Source organism: Pteropus medius, unplaced genomic scaffold (assembly GCF_902729225.1).
Source record: "Pteropus medius unplaced genomic scaffold, Ma_sr-lr_union100, whole genome shotgun sequence".
In the NCBI taxonomy this organism is placed as follows: Eukaryota; Metazoa; Chordata; class Mammalia; order Chiroptera; family Pteropodidae; genus Pteropus; species Pteropus medius.
The window spans coordinates 5,570,195-5,588,769 of record NW_024342471.1 but is presented as its reverse complement, the minus strand read 5'-3'; the positions used below and the strand labels follow the sequence as shown (position 1 = coordinate 5,588,769).

The 18,575-nt window shown below is 48.6% G+C and overlaps 1 protein-coding gene across 6 annotated transcripts; it reads left to right on the top strand.

Annotated features, from left to right (window-relative positions):
• Positions 1-18,004, top strand: RBCK1 (RANBP2-type and C3HC4-type zinc finger containing 1). 6 transcript variants are annotated; one of them, XM_039863967.1, is made up of 13 exons: positions 1-92; positions 663-752; positions 1,767-1,911; positions 7,216-7,309; positions 7,423-7,621; positions 9,042-9,163; positions 9,241-9,414; positions 10,568-10,728; positions 11,756-11,867; positions 14,343-14,522; positions 15,259-15,357; positions 15,693-15,836; positions 16,859-16,939. In XM_039863967.1, exons 2-13 carry the CDS (start codon positions 731-733, stop codon positions 16,937-16,939), a joined length of 1,533 nt encoding a protein of 510 aa, XP_039719901.1. In that variant the 5' UTR covers positions 1-92; positions 663-730. The 6 variants fall into 6 exon arrangements, with proteins under 6 accessions (XP_039719901.1, XP_039719902.1, XP_039719904.1 ...); XM_039863968.1 differs by having other exon boundaries at positions 47-191; XM_039863970.1 differs by lacking the exon at positions 1-92 and adding an exon at positions 142-180.
• The last annotated feature ends 571 nt before the right edge of the window (positions 18,005-18,575 follow it).

Sequence of the window (18,575 nt, the reverse complement as noted above, 5' to 3'; positions counted from 1 at the left end):
GCCCCCGCCGGCCCTGCCCTTCCCCCCTCCCGCGGCGCTGGCGGCGCGGCCAGGCGGCTAAGAGTCTGGGGGTCTAGGATCCACCTGGGGCGGTGAGCTGGGGCCTCAGGGGCTGGAGGATTGAGCCCCTGGGACCGCCGTGACCTCGGGCGTGGCGGCGTCTGCCAGGGACTGCCTGCGGTGGGCCGGCGGTGTGTGTGTGGGGGGGCGTCCGGGATCCCGCGACTGTATTCCGCCCCACTTCCGGGGACGCCACTTTCACTTTCTCTTCCGCCGAGACTGCTCCCCTCCTCCTCTCGACTAGCTGGGGCGGGAGGGGAGGGAGTTGGGCTGAAATCTCGGGCGCCCGGGGCGCTCCCAGCACGGAAAAGTAGAGGCCCTGCTCGGGGCCTTCTGGCGTCCGGGCTCTGCGGTATCGTTCTCCCCTCCCCCATCCCGGCCTGTCCCTTTATTTTGTCGCCCATTGCGGGCTTGGCTCGTGCCCCCTGCACTTACCACACGGGGTTCCGACTTGTCCCCTATCCCCGGCCTCGTCCCCATTCCGTGGGTAGTGCGATGCCTCCCGACTGCTGAGGGGGACACCGAGGCACAAAGAGGTCTCCAACCGCGCCATAGGCCACTGGCCGGGGTTGAGTAGCTTTTCGTTGCCCGCGGTCTTCCAGGTGACCCAGAGGTAGCATTTCTCCGGAGCGGCAGCCCCCGCCTTGGGGGATGGGCGCAGCCACGCCAGATGGACGAGAAGACCAAGAAAGGTGGGCACAGCCTGGAGGCGACTTAGGGTGGAAGGTGGGCCCTGCCAGGACCTGGCCTCCCCTGGCAAGAAGAGCCTGGGAGAGGGGTCTTAAATTCTGGCCTCCCTCTGCCCACTTGCCCTATAGTTTCCTCCTTTGGGGCCGGGTTGCTTCCAGAGGCATCTTGTCATTCATTTATGTGATACCCCTGAGGCCTTCATAAACCAGCTCTGAGCTGAGACGGGATCTCCCAGAGGACAAAGGAAACCTCCCAGGCTGGTGGGGGACACATCTCACTAACCCGAATAGTAGGGATCCTTGCCTCCTCTCTTGACCCCTCTACCCAGTGTTGTAAAACATAAGTCAGGTCATGTCACCACCCTGACTGACCCCAGTGTTCCTCCGTTCACCCCCTTTCTCATTCTTCTGGAGCCCCACTGGCTCCTTTCTGTTCTAATCCACCATTTCTTGTTCAAGGCCTTTGCCCTTACCTTTCTTTCTACTTGGAACACTTCCCCAACTGGGTCTTGACATAGCCAGCCTCTCCTTCAGGTCTCTGTCAGTATCACCTCCTCCTAGAGGCCTTCCCTGATCTCCTTACCCTATTTATTTCCTTGCCAGCATGGATCACAGTCTGAATTTTTTTTCTCTTGTTAAATTTGTCTGTCATCTTACCAGGGTGAGAGGTCCATGAGAAGGGACCCTGTTTATCTTATTATTCACTTGCTGAATCCCAGTTTCTAGGATGGTGGCTGGTACACAGTAGGAGCATAATAATAAATCCTTGTCAGTGAATAAGTGAATGGAAGTATGGAGGACCTGGGAATATGAAGGATAAATGGGCAGGGAGGGGGAGTGAGGAGCAATAGAGAAGGCCTCTCAGAGAAAGGGACTTTTAAACTGAGTGCTGAAGGACATATAGTTCACCCAAAAGACAGAGGAAGCAGCATGTACAAAGGATCGTTTCCTCCCTCGCCCCCTCCTACCTCCTGAAAAATAAACCCTGTGCTGACTTGCTTCTATGCTGGATTTTAGCTGAGGAGATGGCCCTGAGACTCGCCCGAGCAGTGGCGGGTGGGGATGAAAAGGTGGCTGTGCAGTGTGCCATCTGGCTGGCAGAGCAACGGGTGCCCGTGAATGTGCAATTGAAGCCTGAGATCTCCTCAACACAGGACATCAGGTGAGGAGTGTGTGGCTGGTCAGGGATGTAGGGCTTCCTGAACCCCCGTGGGCAGCAAGATATTCTTGCTGATAGAATGATTATTCTTAATGGCAGGTTCTGTGGCAGGAGACCTAGCTTCAAACTCCAGCTCTGTCACTAATCAACTGCGAGATCTAGGGGAGGTCACTTCACCTCTCAGAGTTTCAGTGTTTTTCATTTTAAAAATGAGGTAATAATAGCAGGTATCTCATAGGGTCGTTAGGAGATATATTAGGATATTAGGTCTCATATAACAGAAAAGAACATAACAGTGGCATGAACAAGTTTGGTGGCAGGCAGTCCAGATGTGGAGGCTCTGCTCCCTGTAGTCCTCAGACACTCCTTCCTGCTCTCTCAATAACTTCCGTCTTGCTCCTCCATTCATAGCCTCTAGTCTGATGTTTACCTCATGGTCCAAAGTGGCTATTCTAGCTCCCGTCAAAACATCAGCATTCTTATCAGCGGGGAGGAGGAAGGAAAGAAAGACAACTCCCTTTCACACTCCTTTTAAGAGCGCAGCTGAGAAAGTTCCATATACTTCCTCCACTTAATTCATGTGGACCATGCTTACTCTCACAGTCACTCAGCTTGAAGAGAGGCTATGAAATACAGCCAGGAATCCAAGGATTCAGGGATTCTCTTAGCATGAGAAGCAAGGGAGAATGGATACTGTTAATCTTTAAGCCCAGGAGGCTTAACCTTGATGCTAAATCACTTAGCACAGTACCTGGCACATGTTAGTCACTCAAACAGTGGTGTTTATCTTTTTTTTGTTTTTCTGCTTTTTTCCTGCTTTATGGTAAGACAGTAGTTTTATAGTTTCTGGTTTTGAATGATCCTTGTGAATCCCATTTGCTTTTTTTAATGGTTTTATGGAGATATAATTGACATACCACCCAAATCAACAGTTTAAAGTGTGTGGTTCAAGGCTTTTAGTATATTTAGAGTTGCGCAAACCATCACCACAGTTTTAGAACATTTAATCATCCCATAAAGGAACCCTGTGCTCATTATCAGGCATTCCTCATCCCCCTGCCATTTCCCAATCCCCCAGCCTTAGGCAACCATCAGTCTGCTTTCTATCTCTAGGGATTTGCCTGTTTTGGAAATTTCATATAAATGGAATTATACAATATGTGACCTTTTGTATCTGGCTTCTTTCACTTAGCATCATGTTTTCTAGATTCATCCATGTTGTAACATGTATCAGAACTTCATTCCTTTTTATTGCCAAATAATGTATTGTGTGGATATACTATATTTTCTTTATCTGTTAATCAGTTGATGGACATTTGGGTTTTTCCACTTTTTGGCTAAATGAATAATGGTGCTATGAACATTTGTGTCCAAGTTTTTATATGGACACATCTCTGATTTATAGCCGGTTGGTCAGAAGTACATGTAACAACCTGGACTTATAACTGGAGACTGACGTTCAAGGAGGGGATGATTGGAACCCCCAATCTATATTCTGTTAGTTAGAAGCCCTGGGCTTTTACTTGGCATCTGAAGTGGGGTGTGGGGGCAGGCTTGCAGGACTGAGCCCTTAACCTGTGGAAGCTGCCACTATCTCCAGGTAGTGGTGTCAGAATTGAGTTGAATTGTAGGATGCCCTGCTGGTGTCTGAAAATTGCTTGGTGGTGTGTGGGAAGCTCCTCCTCCCCTCCTGCACACGTTGAACCATTTTAGGTATAGAACGTAATGATTTTTTTGTATATCTATATCACTATGTATATATTATATATGTATATGTACATAGTGAAATGATTACCACAATAAACTAATTCATTGCCTCACATAGCTACGAATTATATTTTCTTGTAGTGAGAACTTTTAAGATTTAACAACTTTCAAATATACAATATAGTATTGTTAACTCTAGTCACCATGCTGTATATTACATTCCCGTAACTTTTTTTTATCTCTTAACTGAAAATTTGCACCTTTTGACCACTTTGACTTGTTCCCCTACCAATCTGTTCTGTTTCTCTGATTTCAGTTTTTTAAGATTCTACATAGAAGTGAAAACATACTTTATTTGTCTTGCTCTGACTTATTCCATTTAGCATAATGCCCTCAAGGTCTATCTATGTTATTGCAAATGGCAGTTTCCTTTTTATGGCTGAATAATATTCCAGTTTGTGTGTGTGTACACACACACACACGGAAACAACTTTCGTGTCCATCGACACATGAATGGATAAAGAAAATGTGGTATATACATATACATATATTTTCATTTCCCATTCTGTGGGTTGTCTTCACTTTATTGATATTGTCCTTTAAAGCACAAATGCTTAATTTTTTTGAAATCCAGTTTATGTTTTTTGTTGTTTGTGCTTTTGGTATCATCTAAGGAACCATTGCCTCATCCTAGGTCATGAAAATTTATTACTATGTTTTCTTCTAAGAGTTTTTTAGTTTTGGTTTTTACATTTAGGTCTTTAATCCATTTCAAGTTGACTTTTGCATATGGTGTGAGGTATAAGTCCAACTTCATTCTTTTGCATGTGGATATCTAGTTGTCCCAGCACCATTTGTTAAAAAGACTATTCTTTTCCTGTTTAATCGTCTTGGCACCTTTGTTGAAAATTAATTGACCATAAATATGAGGTTTTTTTCTGTATTCTAATTTCTATTGCATTTATCTATGTATCTGTCCTTATTCTGGTACCACAGTTATGATAATTGTAGCTTTGTAGTAAGTTTTAAAATCAGGAAGTGTGAGTTCTCCAGCTCTGTTCTTCTTTTTCAAGATTGAACAAGTCTTTTGGCTATGCTGGGTCCTTTGAATCTCCATATGAATTTTAAGCTCAGCTTATTTTCTGAAAAAAAAAAAAAAGTCAGCTGGGATTTTGATAGGAATTCCTTTGAGTCTATAGATCAACTGGCCATTTGATTTTCAATAAAATACTTATATATCCACTTCTCCATAAACTTTTAGACACTCCTTGTTACGGAAATGAGGACTTTATTCAACCTTTTCATCTCTCACCTTTCTCTTTCCTGACTTTCTGGTTTTTGTTAAAATATTGTAATAGAAACTCTCTCAGTCGACCTCCACTTGATCCCCCCAATTAAATGGCAGTATAGTTTCTGCTATAAAAAACGCTGCACACAGCTTATTTCTATCCATTGTGCTTGTTATTGTAATAATTTAATTAGCCGTTACATCAATAAAACGTGAGTGCTAAAAGAGAATTGTTTCTATAAAAACTAAGTTGACTGTTTTAGAAAGACAAGCTAGAGACAAATCACCAAAAAACACTACTTTAGAATGAGACGGTTATAAAAAATATGGTAAAAATCCAGAAGGATTGTGTACTCAGATGCTTTGAGAGTGTCTTTAAGTTTTTGGTCCACCTTAAAGAAGCTGATACTGCAAATCATAGACCATGTATTATGGAGGTGGTTCACATAAAAAAAAAGTCATGGGAAACTCCAGTAGCAGATATACACTCAAAGAAAAGCCATTGGCCATTCACCTAGAGATCAGGCATTTATGACTTGTAAAGTAAAATTAAGTGTTTAAGATTTACCTGCAACTATTTGTGTGATTCTCTTCTGTAACAAGTTTTTTGAATAACTAATCACCCCTCACCCTGAAGACATTGGCTATAAAGGTTCCAGCTAACTGTATCTTTTTGTTATTGGTGCTAAGGTTGTAGCTTTTAGATTTTGTTTTCTAACTATAATTAAGGCTTAAGTGCTTTGCCTCTAGGTCGATTCTGAAAATGTAAACCCACTAAAATAGCATTTATAACACTTTGATATGGAAATATTCACTGTAGAATAAGTAGTGCAATTGAAAATGTATGTACTTTTGTGTTTCAGCCTTTGAGATTTTGAAGGTTAAAATCTAGTCCTTTTAATTTCCTTTTAGTTTTCTTCCATTTTCCTGCATCAGACTCAACTATTGTTTCTTGTATATTAAAAAAAAAAAAAACTTTTCATATGGGAAAGTGGATGGTAAACTTTTGGAGTCTTTACATGTCTCAACTTTTCTATATTCTGCCTTCTCACTTCATTGATAGTTGGCTCGGTATTGAAAATCATTATCCTGAGGAATTTGGAAGGTATTTTCTGGAGTATTTTGAAGCAAATCTTAGATATTTCATTCATAAGTTATTTGATATGTCTTTAAAAATAAGGACTTAAAAATAGCCCCAATACCATTATCACACCTAAAAAAATAACAATAATTCCCTGAAATCCCCTGATACTCTCTTTATATTCATATTTCCCTAATTATCACATTAATGCTTTTTATAGTCGGTTTGTTCCAATCAGGAGCCAAATGAGATTTACACACATAGCATTTCTTAATATTGTCTAAGCCTTTGTGATTCTCCTCTATTTTTATGCCATTAATTTTTTTAAGAAACCTGATCTTTGGCCTCTAGAATTTTTCTACATTCTGGAGTTATTTATTGTCTCCTCAGAGTATCATTTAATATCTCCCATTTTCCTTGTGAACTTGTAGTTGGATCTAAAGGTTAGGTTCGTCAGGAATCACTTTGTAAATTTCCAAGAATCATTCCTCATTTTCTCATTGCTTCTTGCTCTTCTTGCTTGATGGATTCAGTGTTCTCCCAAATCTCTCTGAAGGTACTAAGTGGACTTTACTGTTATTGTTTTGTACCTTAATTTATCTATTTCCTCTGGGATCAGTTCTAGTTTTTCTTCTTAGCCCTCCCTTTTTATGTTGGTGTTTAAAACCACTTTCTCTGGTGCTTGCTTTAGCAGCACATATACTAAAATTAGAATGATAAAACCACCGTCTCTGGAATAATACTGTTTGGATTGAAATCCTGCCTCTAGCAGTTATTAATTGCTGACTTGGCAGAGTCACCAGAACCTGTCTCAGGTTTTTATCTGTAAAATAGGAATAATGAGTTAATATGTGTCGAGTGCTTTGGAGTGTCTTGGCATATGGTAAATGATAACTGGGTGGCTTGGCTGAGGAGCAAGGGAGAGAATGATAGAAGAGGCTGGAGAGGTAGGGAGGAGCCAGATCATGGAGACCCTTGTATGCATAGTGAGTGTGGATTTTATTCTAGGAGTAGTGTGGGGCCATTGACGGGCCTTTAGTGGTGGGTTCTGATGAAGGAGGAAGCACAGGGGTGCAGGATTCTAGGAGAGGCCCTTAACCCGCACTGGGGGGTTGTGTGTCTGTGTGTACACATGCATGTGCATGCACAGGTGTGCAAAGATGTCCATGTTTATAGCTGGTTGCTGACGTTGGACCTGGACAGCCCTTACCCCAACCCCTGTTCTCTGTAGGCTGTGTGTCAGTGTGGAGGATGCTCAGATGCACACTGTCACCATCTGGCTCACAGTACGCCCTGACATGACGGTGGCTTCCCTCAAGGACATGGTGAGTGAGGGGGCTGAAGGGAGATATCGGGGCAGAGGCTTCCCATTTTGCTCTGTATCTCTCCACACTGGCCCTCCCTGCCCACTCCCTCTCTCTCCATCTCCCTAACCCAGGTGTTCCTAGACTATGGCTTCCCGCCAGCCCTGCAGCAGTGGGTGATTGGGCAGCGGTTGGCCCGGGACCAGGAGACCCTGCATTCCCATGGAGTGCGGCGGAATGGCGACAGTGCTTACCTCTATCTCCTGTCAGCCTGCAACACCACACTCAACCCCCAGGAGCTGCAGCGGGAGCGTCAGTTGAGGATGCTGGAAGGTGAGGCTCTGCTCCTGAACGACAAGGGACTCACCTGAGGTCCTGAGGCAAGAGAGAGCAGAGGCCATGGACTTTCTGTCAGGGACTCACCCTGGAGGGTCTTATCCATAGTGGGGAAGAGAGACAAAGGACACTCCAGGAGGGAGCCATTTCTAGAACCATTCTGAGAACGAGCCTAGGGCAGCAGTTCCCAACATTTTTGGTACCAGGGACCAGTGCTCCTATGAGAATCTAATGCCTGATGATCTGAGGTGGAGCTGAGGCAGTGATGCTAGCGCTGGGGAGCGGCTGCAAATACAGATGAAGCTTCGCTTGCTCGCCCTGCCGCTCACCTCCTGTGCAGCCTGATTCTTAACAGATTCCTAACAGGCCACAACCCATAGCTACCATCTGAGGCCGGGGTTTGGGGCCTCCTGGCCTAGGGGAGAGGGGCTGAGTTTAATCCTGGCTCTGGCGTTTATTAGCTGTCCGGTCTTGGGCAAGGCCCTTCCTGTCCCTGCTCTTCAGTTTTCTAAATCTCTAAATTGGATACAATGATAATAATAGTGTTTAGTTTAAATTTTTTACTACTTATTGTGAAATATTTCAGACTTACAGGAAAGTTACAAAATTGTACAAAGAACTATATAAATAATTCCCATGGATCTTTTGTGTGGATTTCTCAAATGTTAACATTTACCGTACTTGCTCTCCTTTATCATTTTATATATCCAGTTATTTATAAAAATAATTTTATGCATATAATTTTTTCTGAATTGTTTTGAGAGCAGACATTATGTCCCTCTCCCATAAATGCTTCAGTGTATATTTCCTTTAAAAAAGTCATTTTCTTATATTACCATATACACTATCAAATTTAGGAAATTTACATTGATACAGTACTATTATCAGATCTACAAATATTAGTCAGATTTCACTGGTTGTTGCACTAATGTCCTTTATTGCAAAAGGCCATCCAGTGGTCCTGTCTCAGGACCTTCTCAGTCTTTGGCTTCCTCAGTCTTCCCTTGACCCTCCTGATACTGATGTTTGAAGAGTCCAGACCAGTTGTTAATTTTTGTCCAGTGCCTTCTCATGAATGGATCAGAGCCAGTATTTTGGCGGGACCACTTCAGAGAAGTTGTTTGTCGCTCTGAGTGCATCACTTCCTAAGTGCGCAGGAGGTCGGTTTTTAGGCAGGATTTATAAGCCAGGAAGACATGGGAGCATCCATGGGTAGAGAGGGGACTCTGACCCTGTGGGACCCAAGATACTCAGCCAAGTCTGAGCCCACCTAGCAGGACTCTAAGCTGGAGACTCCTCCAGGGAGGAGGGAGAGGGCAGGAGGGGACTCAGTGTATGGTGCCCATTCCTGGCTGGCTGGGCACTGTGGACGAAGTGGGCTGCATGGATCTGCCAGCCTCTTAACCCTCCTCTGTAGATCTGGGCTTCAAAGACCTCACGCTGCAGCCCCGGGGCCCACTAGAGCCGGTGCCTTTGAAGCCTGGGGCCCCCCAGGAGCTGGTGCAGAGGCAGCCTGACCCCATACCTGAGCCCCCGCCGGTAAGCCACCCCTATACCCGTCTCCCACCCTGCCCTGGGCCCTCTGTGCACTGAGCTCATGGCCCCTCCACCCCCAGGTGGGCTGGCAGTGCCCTGGCTGTACCTTCATCAACAAGCCCACGCGGCCTGGCTGCGAGATGTGCTGCCGGGCACGGCCTGAGGCCTACCAAGTGCCCCCCTCATACCAGCCCGATGCTGAGGAGCTAGCACGCCTGGCAGGCGAGGAGGAAGCCCTGCGCAAGTACCAGCAGGTGGGCAGAGATGTCCCCTGACAGACACCTGCAGACTGGACAGGGAGGCGGAGGCCAGGAAGGGAGGCCCCTCTACACTGCTGCTCTTTCCCATTGCTGCCTTGTCCCCTCATGACCATACCGAAGGCACTGACCCTGCACTTGACAGTGACCCTCCTTCTCCTGGAGGTCATCCTGTGGCTGAGCCTGCTTCCTGGCTGATGCCCATCCAGACTCGGCCCTCACGTGGGGCTTTGACATACCCACCAATTATGCACACAAGTGTGCCTGGTTGAGACTCCAGCACCTTGGTTGGGACCCTGACTATGCCCCATCCACCACCCCCTTGTCTGCCTGTGACCTAGCTCTGCTTCACTCAGCTGTGACCACACTCGGGACCCTACTACTCCTTACTGCAGTGTCTTTCTAACTGTGGCCCAGTCCTGACTTCCTGTGACCCTGGACCTGGCCTCTCACTGCTCCCTGGGATGTTGACCCCCTACTCTGTCCTGTTCCTCTCCTAGCCCTGCCCCCCATCGTGACACAAGCACTGATTACACAGATACCTGACCTGAGTGTTCCCCCATTCTGATCAAATGCCCCCTATCCTCCACCTGCGTTCCCCTTGGACCTAGTGCTGCCCTTACCCACCCCAGGCATGACCTCACTCCTGGTCCCATCTACACCCTTGGCCGGATCTGTCCTTCCTCCTCGCTCTGTTCCCTGGCTTTATCACTACTCCTTCCTCTCCCTCTGACCTACTTTGTGACCTTGACCTGGCTCTCCCTCCGTCCCCTGGCCCTAGCCCCACTCTGCTTGGCAGAGATGTGAGCCCTATTACCTCTGACTGCCTCCTCAGAGCTTGGCCCCCTTTCTTTCCCTTCCACCATCTCTCCCTCGCTTGGCTTGACCTCTGGTTGTAGTTCAACCTGCTGAGCCTGGCCGGCCTCCTGCCCCTGGCTTCCCCGCCTGGCCAAGCTTCTGGCCCCACCCTTCCAACTGCTCCTGCTCCTCCCACTGCCTGGCCACTCCCACCCCCTCCCTGGAATCCTCACTCTCTCCCAGCTTGGCCTCCTTTCCGGGATCTGACCGAGTCCCCTGGTCCTGCCCCCTTCCTGGCCTGACCCACCCCTGAGACCCTGACCCGCCCCGCGGCCCCGCCCCATGTGCCCAGCGGAAGCAGCAGCAGCAGGAGGGGAACTACCTGCAGCACATCCAGCTGGATCAGAGGAGCCTGGTGCTGAACACCGAACCCACCGAATGCCCCGTGTGCTACTTGGTGCTGGCGCCAGGCGAGGCTGTTGTGCTTCGGGAGTGTCTGCACGCCTTCTGCAGGTGTGGCCCCCACTCCCAGCAAAGCAGCATTGTTCTCAGCCACCAGTGACCAAGGGCAGAAAGGGGGTGGGATCTGTGCTTTTATATCTCATTGGATGTCCACAAAAATGGAGGTAGGTGCTGTCACCCTATTTTGCAGGGGAGGAAAGTGAGTTTCAGAGAGGCCAGCAACTTGCTCAAGGGCACACAGCTCAGGCTTCTGGCTTCAGAGCCTGGGCCCCTCACCACTCTGACCCAGGCCTATGCAGGGACATTGAGGCCCTAGCCCTGGTTGCCCTGCGCCTGGCTGGAGGGCAGTCTGCCCCTTCGGTGGCTCCCCTCCTGGCCCATCCATCCTGGGCTGTGGAGAACACATCCTTCACCCCACAGCAGACATTTGGTGAGCAGCCCCTGGGTGCCAGGGACGGTGCTAGGTCTGCAGATTCAGGAGAGATCGCAAAAGCTCAATTCCTGCCTTCTGGAGTTAACATTCCAGTGGGGAGGCCGATGTTCATCAAATAATCACTGATATGACTTAATTGTGTCAAATGCCAAATACCAGTAGATTATGGTTTTAAAAAAAGGGTGCCCTGCTCCAGCAGGGGTTTGGGGGAGCCCCTCGGAGGTAGCACTTGAGAGGTTATGGCATGGGTGTGTGCCTGGCCTGTCTGTGGGAGCAAAGGGATCCCTGTGGCCAGAGCAGAGGGATGGACAGAGAAGGGTTAGGAAGGGTGAGTCATGGGGTCTCTTGTGAGTGCTGTGAGGGGCTTGGGTTGGTTCTGGGCAGGATGGGATGGAAGGCTACTGGGGAGGGATGTGGTGGACACAGGAAGCCCAGGAGGAGGCTACTGTAGTCGTCTGGGCAAAGGGAGTAGGAAGGGTGGTAGTGGGGTGAGCAAAAGTGGAGGCCCACAGTGATGAGTTGGTGGGAAGGACAGGAAAGAAAGGAGGTATTGCAGAGAAGCCTACCTGGGGTCAGACTCACCAGGGGTGGAATGCCAGTGGATGGGGTTCAGACGACCTCACCTCCACCCCACCCCTCCCCTAGGGAGTGTCTGCAGGGTACCATCCGAAACAGCCAGGAGGCCGAGGTTGCCTGCCCCTTCATTGACAACACCTACTCGTGCTCGGGCAAGCTGCTGGAGAGGGAGATCCGGGCGGTAAGGCCTGGGGAGGGAGGAGTACACCCCGTCCCAGGGAGCTGGGCCCTGAGCTGGCGGGTGGGAACTGGCTTGAGTGCCAGTCTCAGGCAGCAGACATTTATCAAGAGCCTTTGTGTGGGATGCTGGGGACCCAAGCAGTGAACAGGACAGGAATTGGGGGAGGCAGCTAGTAAAGAAACTACCCTTATTAAGGAAGGACAGCCCAGCAGAGCGGGCCTGGGTGACCTCCAGTCGAATAGCCTGTCTGTGCCTCAGTCCTCTTATCTTGGTTAGGGTCAAAATTAGAGTTAGTTTCTATTTCAAGGTTTGTGAAGATTATAGTAGAGGATATGTGTAAAGAATTTAGAGTAGTGCTTGACACATGGTAAGCCCTCGTATTTTGCTCTGTAACAAATCACTTCAAACTTTTTGTCTTAAAACAACCACCATTTAGCTTATCTACGTGCAAGTTAGTAATTTGGGTCGGGCTTAGCTGGATGATTATTCTGGTCCAGCCTGGGTGTGGGTGATCTCATCTGGACTTAGCTGGTGGGTCAGCTGTCCTGGACTGGTTTATGATGGTCTTATCTGCCATGGCTGGGATGATGGGGTTTCTTTCTACTTTGGACTCCCGTCTACCAGCCGGCTGGCTAGGCTGCTTACATGGTGTTGGTCTCAGGGTTCCAGGAGCAGCCAGAGGGGAGCCCAACTGTGTAAGTGCTTCCCAAGTCTGCTCTCTTTCACTTGCTGCTAGTTCATTGACCAAAGCAAGTCACATGTTCAAACCCAGAGTCTGTGCAGGAGGGGACCACCCAAAGCTGTGAAGTCAGGGAGACATGAACAAATTGGGGCCATTCTTCCAGCAGTCTATCACAGTGCTGTCTGTGTCTTTACTTGTGTGTATTTGCTGCTGTTACTGTTATTGATGGTATTATCAAGTTCTTTCTCTGACTTATGGTGATTTTGAGCAGGTCCTGTCCCTTCTCTGGGCCTCCATTTCCCCATCTGTAAAGTGGACTCTTGGGCTTGATTTCAACTGCTGGGGAATGGCTTTCCCAAACCTGGGCATCTTGGGATTCTCAGGCCAAAGCATGGAGGCAGGGCCACAAGTCACTGAGGTCCACATGGGAGACCCCCATAGGCACATGCACAAGACCCTTGCTTCTCCCCATTACTCCTGCCTCTCTCCTATGACCCTGCTTCTAAGAACGCCCCCAACTTCACCAAGCATTTCCTGGGGCCCAGGGAGTTCTGCCTCAAGGCTAAAAGGGCAGGCAGAGGGGTAGAACTTGGGGATTTCCATCCCTTACCCCAAGAGCAGCCCTGTTTTTATCTGTCATCTGTGGGGCTTCTGAGAAAGGTGGTTCTGGGAGGTTGCTGAGGCCTGGAGAGTCATTCCACGTGGCCTGGCACCCATAGTCATTGCCCAGAGATCTTCTCTGTGCAGGCACCCCTGCCAAGGGACATTGTGATGGGCCCATGCTTCCCTGGAGCCCCTGTGAGTTCACACAAGCCTCAGAATGACCTCAAAATGGTCAAGTATGGCAGAGAGAGAGGGATAGGGATCTGCAGAATAATGCAGTGGAGGTTTTTACAAAAAACATGCCTAAACCACAGAACAAATGAAAGAAAAATCAGCTACAACCCTGCCATCCCAAGAAATCTTGACTGTATTTTTCTCCTATTAACTTTGGTGTCTCTGGGTAGACAATGATTTTTTTTTTTCCTTTTTAAATCGACTTTATTAAGGTTTACTTTGCACACAATAAAATGTACCCATTGTAAGTACGCAGTTGGATGAGTTTTGACAAAGGTATCTCTTGTAACTAACTGCCACCAATCAAGACATAGAACATAGGCATGATTTTTACTTCATTGTAACTGGCATAGATACAACAGCTTTGGCTATTTTGCTACAAAATCTTTCTAAAGATTAGTGTAAGTTCTGTGACATATATCCTGTTTATACTTCTTCTCTTAATTCCATTGTCTCAGTTTGTAGGTAATGCCTCAAGGAATATTTTGCATGGTGTCTCTTTATATTTTTTCTTTAGGATAAACTTGTAGTGAGTCCCAAAATGTCAGACAAGTTTGAGATGGTTAAAATATTATTGCCACATTATTTTCTCAGAATGAAATGTATCAGTTTAACCACATCTTCCCCAGCATTGCTTGTTGTTGTTATTGTCTATTTTTTTTTCTTTTTTTTTATTGTGGTAAAATATACATAACAAAATTTACCATTTTAACTATTTAAAATGTACAGTTCTGTGACGTTGTGTATTCGCATTGTTGTGCAACCTTTACCACCATCCATCTTCAAAACTTTTGATTCACTTTTTGAATGGAGTCTTTAAACTCTGAGAGTGATGTGAAAAAAAGAGCCTAGGGTTGGGTTGGACTTTATAGATTGGGGGCTTCCAGGAGGATATTCGGTGGCAAATATATCAGGTGTTCTGAACCCCGGAGACCAAGGCTGTGATGTGTTGGCAGCTGCTGACACCTGAGGATTACCAGCGGTTTCTGGACCTGGGTGTCTCCCTCGCAGAGAATCGAAGTGCCTTCAGCTACCACTGCAAGACGCCAGACTGCAAGGGGTGGTGCTTCTTTGAAGATGATGTTAATGAGTTCACCTGCCCTGTGTGTTTCCACGTCAACTGCCTGCTCTGCAAGGTGGGGATGGAGACCCACATTTCTTAGTCACCCTACTCCTGCCAGGAGTTTTACCATTCAGTGCTTGTTCTTCTAAAAAGGGAGCTTTGATACTGGCCTGGTCTTCATGACTTAGAGCTACATGTCAGTGATGGGTCCTGGCCTGGGCTCTGAAATGAGCCTAAGCTTTGGACCAAACCCTGACCCTGGACTGAGCCCTGATCCTGAGTCCCAGACTTGGCTCCACATAGAAGTTCTGCCTAGACTGAGCCCTGGCCCTGGACAGAACCCTCTTCCTAGACTGAGCCCTCACCACAAACCCAGGCTGATCTTGCCCCCGTCATCTCAACTGTTGACCATCAGAGAGACTAGTGAAGAGTAGACAGGTCTGAGCCTGGTTGCAGCCTACGCAGGCTCAGTCTCAGAGCATTGGGCCTGCATCAGGGCAGAACCTAGCCAGGCACAAGAGGCTACAGCCTGGGGGAGAGGTAGTTTAAGTGTTTCTGTGTTACTCATAACTTAAATAGGTATATATTATATTATCACATGTGATCACCATGGTTTTATCTCCCTGGCTTCGGTGTCCTCTTCTATAAAATAGGTGTATGGCTTACAAAGTGAGGCACTGTCAGTGACAGCAGCTAAAGGAATTAGTGCTTGTGCGGATGTGTTCTGCCACCCCCACCCCCCGCCACCTCTTCTAGCTTTCTAACCCACTGGGGAACCTTCTCACCTTGAGCCTCTCACCCCAATGCAGGCCATCCACGAGCACATGAACTGCAAGGAGTACCAGGATGACCTGGCCCTGCGGGCTCAGAATGATGTGGCTGCCCGGCAGACAACAGAGATGCTGAGGGTGAGGCTGGGATAGGGCTGAGGGCCTGGGGATTTCAGTGCTAGGAGCTAGTCGGGGGTTGGGCTTCTCAGAAAGGGCTGTGGTTCACATGCCTCTGGAGGCTCTGACCTCCCTGCCAGCTTCACTTCCATCTGGAGCTGGGACTTGGGACAAGTGTTCAGGTGGGAGCAGTAAGACTGCTGTCTGGGTGGAGGGAGTAGACTGCAGAAACAAGGAGTATAGGTAAGCGATTCCACAACTCCTGCAGATTTGTCAGTTTCCCTCTTTAGTGGGTAGGGACGAAGCTGGGCAGCTGCCTCTGCTTGGCCCCAAGGTCAGCCCCTTCTCTGCCCCAGTCCATGCTGCAGCAGGGTGAGGCCATGCACTGCCCGCAGTGCCAGATTGTGGTGCAGAAGAAGGATGGCTGCGACTGGATCCGCTGCACTGTCTGCCACACCGAGATCTGCTGGGTCACCAAGGGCCCACGCTGGGGCCCAGGGGTGAGTCCTTCGGGAGCAGAGGACTCAGGAGAGGTGAGGGGAGGGGGCCCTCGTGGGCCTTGCTGGAGAGTGGGGATTGGAAAACAACAGCCCACGGGCCAAATCCAACACAATCCACCACCTGTATTTGTGCAACTTGTGAAGTAAGAATGTTTTTTACACTTTTTGAATGGTCGAAAATATCAAAAGAAGAATATTTTTTGACTTGTGAAAATTATATGAAATCCAGATTTTAGCATTCATAAGTGATATTTTGGGGATGCACAGCCACTCATTCATTTACATACTATCTATGGCGGCTTTTGTGCACAAAGGCAGAGACCGTGTGGACCCAAAGCCAAAAATAACCTGGCTCTTTACAGAAAAGGATTGCGACCCCTGCCCTAGAGGACAGGGGTCAAGGGTTCAGTCTGGAGTCAGAGGTGGCATGGGTCCCTGGCTCTGGCACACACTAATCCACGTGTAGTTAGGCTGTTATTGCCTTCCCTGAGCCTGTTTCTTCATCTGTAAAATGTAGACAATAGCAGGCCTATCTTGGGCCTGTCAGAATCAAATGAAAAAATGCAAGAAGTGCTTAGCTGCCTGTCACATAGTGAGCAATCACATACGGTAGCTGTTATCGTTGGGGGTATGTTCCTGGAATTGGGGGCTCATTGTTATACACAGACAGGCATTGAGATATAGATGGAGGAAGCCACCCTTTTTCATGCTGCCAATGTGCTGACCCTTTCAGAATATGCAAAGATCCGTCAGCTCCTTTCCCTGCTGTGCATCTGGGGGTGGGCAGACTGAGCGAGGCCATGAAATGAGGGTGTTGTGGGAGCCCAGAACGGCCTTCATGATGGTCCCCATCAGGTAGCTGAGGCTAAGAGGGCCAGTTGAGAAGCAGGAGGACCTGCCTGAGCAAAGGCCCAAGTGGAGTGTGCACTCCTTTGGGGTGTGATGGAATAGCATGGGGGAGGGGACGCTGTCTTCCCCACCCTGACCTTCTATTCTCTCTACCCAATCCCCCCATCCTCTAGGGCCCAGGAGATACCAGCGGGGGCTGCCGCTGCCGGATGAATGGGATTCCTTGCCACCCCAGCTGTCAGAACTGCCACTGAGCTGATGATGGCTTCGTCCCCACGCTGACCCAGCCCCATGTCTGCAAGCTGCTGTGGGACAGAGCAGGTGCTTTGGCTCTGATTTCTGGCCTGGGAGATGCCAAGGCCCCTGAGCTGCATAGATGGCCTTATTTGCTAGGAATGTTGCAAGGGCTCTCCCTGAGTTGGCTGCTGTCCACGGTCACCTCTGCCCCAGTGCCTTTGCCCTTCCCCTGGGGCTTGCTGGCCAGACCTCTCATGTCTTCTTTGCGGTTCCCACCTCTGCCTGACCCAGTCTTAAACACAGCCTTGGCCAGAGGCCTTGCTGGATGGAGCCTCTGAGAGCCCAGTGTGAGTTCACACTCCCCATCCACCATCCCTGTCTGCTGAACGCTGAGCACTCACAGCCTGCCACTTCCTCTGTCACTTTCTGGGGGTGACTTTCTCCTCTGGCTTTGCTGTGGGAGGCCTGGAGCCTCTTAGAACTGCTGCTAATCCTGTTCAGAGCCAAGAGGGAGACCTGGCATTTTCTAAAGCACAGCCCATCAGGTCCAGCTTCTACGTCTCCCTCTTTGCTGCTGGTTTAAGCTAATTAAAATGGTTTTCCAGGAAGGGATGAGTGTGTTGTCTGTGAGATTGTGAGAAGGGCATGGGCTGGGACTCTGCACACAGGCAGGATCCCAAGCTCTCCGGGAACTGCAGCAGGTAGTAGATATTTGAGCCTCTTGGTATCCGTGTCCAGTTTGAGGGGCAGGATGTTCTTGGGTCTGCATTCACCCAGACAGAATTCACAGTGTATGGAATCCACAAGCAGGGTCTGCAGATCCCTGTGGGTTTGAGGGACAGGGAGGAGCTGAGGCAGCAGCCAAGGGCTGGCAGGAAAGTCTTGCTTCTTCCCTTTGGCTTCTCAGTGGGTGTCCAGGGTTGGGAAACAGACATTTTAAGATCAGGTGAAGCTGTGGCAATTGAGGGATGAGGCCATCTTAATGTTAACGTTACAAGGAAGATGGTCCAGTATTGGTCCAGCAATATTTATTAGTCCTCACTCTGTTGGTCAGAGATTAATAAAACATGTTTCTGGCCGTCCATTCTGTAAGTTTTTACAGCATTTTCTGACCCAGCCCCCATTTCCCTGGTGAGATACGTATTTGATGGCCATCACATCATCTGAGCCATGATATGGATCTTGTTACAACAGGCGGAGGGTGACTCTGCTATTCAAGGCCATGGCTCCAGAAGTTGGGGCATGTAGTTTTGAGGCGAAAGACTTATCCTGGCCCCTGGAAGTGTACTACCACCCTATCCTTGGGCTTGAAAGAGCTGATCCCAAGTGCTGAGCAGAGGTATCAGAGAACTTGAGTGCTTTCCTGCTCTGCCAGTGTTGGCTCACGGCAGCTGTCATAGCTGAAGGGCACGCTCGAGTAGCCTTCCAGGAGAGTGAGGACTGGTCTGGCAGAGCCACCGACTTGGAGGACACAGCAGCAGCTGAGAGCTGGGCTGTAGGAGAGTGAGATGGGGCCCAGATAGGGGCAGAACACTTATCAGCTCCTCCCTCTTCTGCCAGGGCCCATCTTGGTATCCCTCAGGGGCATGGGCACAAGAGCAAAGCAGAGGATGGTACAGAGGATGCAGGTTGGTAAGCCACCTTAGTTCACCC

What these genes read in the sequence shown, in the direction of transcription:
- RBCK1 (XM_039863966.1), top strand. Translation starts at nt 731, where the DNA reads ATGGACGAGAAGACCAAGAAAG. An exon ending in TGGCTTCCCTCAAGGACATG is followed by an intron (nt 7,310 to 7,422) that starts GTGAGTGAGGGG and finishes TCCCTAACCCAG; the next exon opens with GTGTTCCTAGACTATGGCTT. An exon ending in CCCTGCGCAAGTACCAGCAG is followed by an intron (nt 9,415 to 10,567) that starts GTGGGCAGAGAT and finishes CCATGTGCCCAG; the next exon opens with CGGAAGCAGCAGCAGCAGGA.